This window comes from Plasmodium gallinaceum, assembly GCF_900005855.1.
Source record: "Plasmodium gallinaceum strain 8A genome assembly, contig: PGAL8A_v1_141, whole genome shotgun sequence".
NCBI lineage: Eukaryota > Apicomplexa > Aconoidasida > Haemosporida > Plasmodiidae > Plasmodium > Plasmodium gallinaceum.
Window position 1 is genome coordinate 756,317 of NW_021628302.1, and position 5,758 is coordinate 762,074.

The following is a 5,758-nucleotide window of genomic DNA, read 5'->3' on the forward strand; positions in this document are numbered from 1 at the left end:
TTTTTTTTTTTTTTTTTTTTTTTTTTTTTAAGTTACAGAGTATTTTGAATAATTTTAAGTTATACATATATATTCCTTCATATATTTAGTTTTTTCATTATTAAATTCCTTAAATGTACTATCATTGTTATACATAGTTTTACACTAATAAAAGAAATTAACTATTGTAATTATTATTAATTTTTTATATTTTATTTAATGGAAGTAATACTCTTTATTAAGTTTTAAAAATAAATGTGTAGCTAAATAAATAATTATGAATATTCATTAATAAGAACATACTATACATTAGTAAGAGTATTTTATATTTAAAAATAATATTAAATCTCACAATTATAATTTATGTGAAGATTTCATAATTAAAAGTTTTTTTTTTTTTTTTTTTTAATTTAAAAGTTGATAAATTTTAAATTTATATATTTTATTTCTGTATCATAAGTTAAAGGAAGAGTTACATAAAATAATTCTCTTTAAATATTTTAAATACAATTTCGAAATATATTTATTAATATTTAAATTTTATATTTGTAAAAACAAAAAATTGAGAAGGAAATAATTTTTTTTCTTTATTTAAATGGATTATCTTTCACTTATTTATTTTCCGTTCATTTTTTATTTTGAGTGAAAATGTCTGAAGGATATATAAAGTTTGCTTTTTAATTTATAAATGAACTATTTTAAATTAATATATTATAAAATACATTCAAATAAAAAAAAGAAAAATCATCAAAATAAAAAAAAGAACAACAAAAAAAAAAAAAAAAAAAATGGTTGTAAACCTATTCAATAGTACAATCTGTTCTAGGTGTTATTATCATTTTCTTGTTCTTCAGATGATCTAAAATTAATAATATATAAGTATGTATATTTTTTATATTATTTTTTATTATTTTTTTTTTTTTTTTTTTTTTTTACATATCACTAGAAGGATCAACATAATTTTTTTTTGTGTTGTTTTCGTTCAATATGCTTTGTAAATTTAATCTATAACTTTTTCTTGTTTCATTGTTATTAGAAAGTACATTTCTTCCTATTTGTCTAATGTATCGTTATATTTATAGATTATTTACGTATAAAAAAAATAAAAAAATTATAAGTTTTTTATTTTTACAAATATTTATTTATACTTAGATATGAATTTATAAATTTCATATTTTAAAAAAATTCTATTTTTAATATTTTAAAATATATTTTATGTAATTTAATTTTATATGAATATATATAAATAGTAAATTTATTTACTTTTTTGTTTCATCTTTTTCTTTTTCCTCTTCTGAATTATAATTCTAAGAAATTAATACAAGTAATAAAGGAAAAAAAAAAAAAAATTGATAAAAAGTATTTTTTAGTAAAAACATTTTATATACAACATAAAAATATGACAAAAACCTCATTTAATGTTTTTATTTGAATCCATCTCTCGAATAAATTTTCATTATCTTTTTTCTAAAAAATAAAAAAAGGTAATTATGTAACAAAATATGTAAATACTTATTAACTTCTACTACACACTTTTATCCACTTCACATTGTATTTCATATTTTTTTTTTTTGAATATTTAAATTTATTATTTTTTCTTTTATCCATAAAATGAAGATTCCATGCTTTATGTTTTATAACTGAATCTTCATTTAAATAATCATCCATTTTTTTCTTTTTATTTATTATTTTATTAAAATTATTTTCTATAAAATTTATATATTTTTCATTCGATTATATTGAAATATATTCATTAATTATGCAATAACAATTATAAAAAAGAGTCTAATTCTTTGTCTTTTATATTAAATTCTTAATATTTTTGTTAATTTCTTTTATTATAATAGTATCCTTTAATATAAAAAGTAGAATAAATTAATATATTTATGTAATATTAATTCTTCTATAATTTTTAACATTTTTAAATACTTTGGTTTTTTTTTTTTTTTTTTTTTTTTTTTTTCNNNNGAAAAAAAAAAAAAAAAAAAAAAAAAAAAAAAGTAATATAAATTAAATATAAAGGAACTAATGTTATTACTATTTTTCTTTATAGAAAAATACAAATTATTTGTATAAACAAAATTTTCGGTAGTTTTTAAATCACAACTGATTTTGTTCTAAATAAAAACGTGGCTACCTTTTTTCTTATAAAATGACCAATTTTTTTAAAAAATTCATAAATATTTTAAAAAAGAAAAAAGAAGTTATACAAGTCTTAATTTTCCTGTAAAATATTTAAAATTGATATATAATAACATTTAAAATATATTTATATGTCTTCTCTTTTTTTTTTTTTTATTTTAAACGAACAAATTTTTTATTTTAAGAATAATTTTTTCTTTAACTCGAAACCTTTTAAATATATTCTTTTTTTTTTTTTTTTTTATGAATTTTAATAAAATGAGAAAGCACAAAAAAAAAATTTTTTTTACAAATAATATATATATTTTTTTTATTTCAAGCAATTAATAAAAAAAAAAAAATAACATTTTTATATTTATATATTTTTAAATGTTATAAAGATAACTATAAATGATTCTAATGTTGTTATAGTTAATTTTACCCAAAATATAAAAAATGATAAAATGATTTCAAAAAATGTAGAAATATTAAAGAAAAATAAATTTCTTGTAAATTTTAAGTATCTTGGAAAATATAGTACTAATAATATAAAAGAAAATAATTTTAAAAAAAATAAAAGTTTTGAAGAAAAATGGAAATATATTATTAGAAATGATTATATAAGTAAAATAATAAATATTTTTGAAAATAATAATAAAAATGAGATTGAAAAATATAATTGTTGCCATTTTATTATTGGTGGAGAAGGAGTAGGAAAAAAATTTTTTATAGAAAAATCAAAAGAAAAATTTTTAAATGATAAAAAAGAAAAAAAAAAAAAATACATATTTTTTGAATATGATTTCAAATTAATAAAAGATATTTCGTTCAACCTAAAATTACATTCTCTAGAATCATTTTTAAGATATAAACTATTAAAAGAATTAAACAATGATATTGAAAACAAAAAAATAAAATTAAAAGATTTATATAATTATCTAGTAGATCAAGAAAATGGAATTCTTTTATCTAAGATGAATTCATTCTTTAAATATATTTTAAATAACCCTCAAATGTTTGATTATTTGAATGATCAAGATAGAGAAGAAATACAAAATTTCCTTATTTTATTGGAAAAAAATAAATTTTTTTTTGAAAATTGGAATCATTTTATAAAAATACTATTACGAAAATTAAATGTAAAATGTTTTTGTAGTTATTTAAATGAATTCAGTTCATCCTTATATTTTTTTAAAATGATGGCAGAATATGAAGAATATAACCATTATTCTAATAATTCTAAAAATGTGTTAACTAACTATTCTAACGGATTATATGTATATAAATATTTTTTATCAATTTTAAAATTTTTAGAAGTGAAATATTCTTACAATTTTTATTTTATTTTTATTAATTTTAATTTATCTTTGTTATGTAGTCAACCAGTTAGAAATTTCAATTTTTTTGTCAATCTTATAAATGAAAATATAGAAAAAATATATAATTTACCAGTAATAATTCATTCTGTTAAAAATTTAGAAATAATGAAATTTATATTTATTTATAATAATATAATAATGAAATATTATTTTGAAAATAAGGAAAAGATAAATTATAATTATTATAATAATTTAAATGAAAACGAATTAGAAAATTATGAATTGATAAAAAATAATTTAATAGAAATAAATGATTTTTCCTATGATATGGTTAAATGTCTTATGGTTCCGATTTTTACAAAAAATGAAGAAATTAGCAAATGTGTTTATAATATAGTTGGTGGAAATGTAAACTTAATTAAAATGATTTGTAAAGGATTGCATAAACTGAATGAAGAATTTAATGAATTAAAGATAATAAATGAAATTGAAAATGAAAAAAAAAAAAACGTTACATATGATATTGACGAAGAAGAATTAGATTGTAAAAATTCAGTAGAAGAAATTGTTCAATATAAAAAATCAGAAAAGGAAAAATTACTTCTAAAAAATATTTCTCAAAACATTTTGCATAATTTTATTTTAGATTTTGAACATAAAATAATACAATTTTTAAGTTTACCTAATATAGAAAAAATGAAAACGGATAACATACAAGAAAAAAGAAAAGGATTAACTTGTGTAGAATTTTACTTCACTATTTTTGAAGTTATCAGATATTTTCTAAAAAAGCAAAAAGTGTTTTGTAAGAATATTATAAATTTAAATAATCCTATTCTTTTAGGTTTAATAGATGTTAATATAATACATTATAACTATGAAAATAAATATTTAGAATTAACCAATAAGTTTTATGAAGTATTATTATTAAATTATATTGATTTAAAATATAAACAGTTCCCATTTAAAATTAAAGCACAATATAATATTAATTATATGTTGAATTACAAAACTATTGAACAAGAATACAAATTGTTAGAAACACAAGTATAATTATTTATTTTAAAATGAACATAAAATAGCAATTGAGAATTTTTATTTTTTTTTTTTATTATTATTTTTATTATTTTTTTTAAGTATCTATAATCTTTTTTTTTTTTTTTTTTTTTTTTTTAATGCATACATTTATTTCATTTTTGTATTATATATTTTTTTTATTTCATAGAGCTTTATTATTACTTTTTATAAATTCCTTCTAATAAAAGTACTCTTTTTTTCAAATTATTTTTTAATGTTGTTTATAATTTTTAACACTTTTTAACGAAATATTAAAAATATTTATCTTTTTTATTTTATTTTATTTTTTCAACAAATAAAAATAAATTTTGTGTATTTTTCAAAAAAAAAATGTTCTATATTATTATTCTGTTTTATTTTTTTCTACTAATAATTAATAAATTTTTTTTATAATCTTGTCTTATTAATAAGATATACTCTTGTATAAAAAACGAAAAAATAAACTTTAAAAATATATGTCCATAATAAAAAAAAAAAAAAAAAAAATACAATAAGTAAATATAATTTCCTTAAAATTTTTTTTTTAATAAAAAATATAAATGTAATTTTCTGTATAATTTGTTTTTTAATTAAATGAATAAAAGTAATTTTTTATATAATCTATTCTTCTTCTATGAAATGAGGAAAACTGACTGCCTCTTCAATATCTTCTCTATATAAAGAAATATATAAAATTTTAGTAAATAATAAATATATATATTTAAATTTTTTTCTTTTAAAATATTAAAAACATATATAAATAAATTTTTTTTTTTTTTTTTTTTTTATTTTCTATCTTATTACTTAGGATTTATCCATTCTAGTATTTGGCAATATAAATAGCTAACAATAATTATAAAAATGTATATTTTGCCTAATATAAAAGAAAATTAAAAATGTATAGAATAAATTAATAAAACGAAAAAAGTTCCTTTTTTTTTTTTTTTTTTTTTTTTAATTTATTACTAAAAACCCTGCTAATGCCATAAATTTTTTGTATCCTACTTAAAAGTGTTGGATTTGGATGAGATAAAACTTTCATGTAAACTTTTTCCTGAAATTATAAATTTTATTAGAATAAATAAAATAAAATTAAAATGTATAAAATAAATATAAATTAATTTTTTTTTTTAAGAAAACTTTTATCTTATAGAAATTATTATTATTATTTTATTTTTTTTTTTTTTTTTTTTATTCTCTTTTATACTGTTTTTTCAGCAACTTTTTCCCAAGAATACATTTTAGTTAACTGAAAAAAAAAAAAAAAAAAAAAAAAAAAAAAA

General features: G+C 14.8%; 3 protein-coding genes across 3 annotated transcripts in view; 1 reads left to right on the plus strand and 2 right to left on the minus strand.

The window, feature by feature from the left end:
- Positions 1 to 801: 801 nt before the first annotated feature.
- Positions 802 to 1,647, minus strand: PGAL8A_00491600 (conserved Plasmodium protein, unknown function; the record flags this gene model as incomplete). The annotated part of the gene is made up of 5 exons (XM_028673714.1): positions 802 to 838; positions 916 to 1,038; positions 1,243 to 1,286; positions 1,390 to 1,446; positions 1,513 to 1,647. 5 exons carry the CDS (start codon positions 1,645 to 1,647, stop codon positions 802 to 804), a joined length of 396 nt encoding a protein of 131 aa, XP_028530139.1.
- A 917-nt stretch (positions 1,648 to 2,564) lies between these two features.
- On the plus strand, positions 2,565 to 4,472 carry PGAL8A_00491700 (conserved Plasmodium protein, unknown function; the record flags this gene model as incomplete). Its single annotated transcript, XM_028673715.1, has 1 exon — positions 2,565 to 4,472. The coding sequence occupies one exon, from the start codon at positions 2,565 to 2,567 to the stop codon at positions 4,470 to 4,472; it is 1,908 nt and encodes a 635-aa protein (XP_028530140.1).
- A 624-nt stretch (positions 4,473 to 5,096) lies between these two features.
- Positions 5,097 to 5,758, minus strand: part of PIGA (phosphatidylinositol N-acetylglucosaminyltransferase subunit A, putative) — a gene marked incomplete at both ends in the record, with an annotated part of 2,409 nt that continues 1,747 nt past the window's right edge. The window contains 4 exons of the mRNA XM_028673716.1: positions 5,097 to 5,148; positions 5,280 to 5,349; positions 5,442 to 5,529; positions 5,683 to 5,724. Of these exons, the coding sequence (XP_028530141.1) occupies positions 5,097 to 5,148; positions 5,280 to 5,349; positions 5,442 to 5,529; positions 5,683 to 5,724 (252 nt within the window). The remainder of the gene's footprint in view (positions 5,149 to 5,279; positions 5,350 to 5,441; positions 5,530 to 5,682; positions 5,725 to 5,758) is intronic.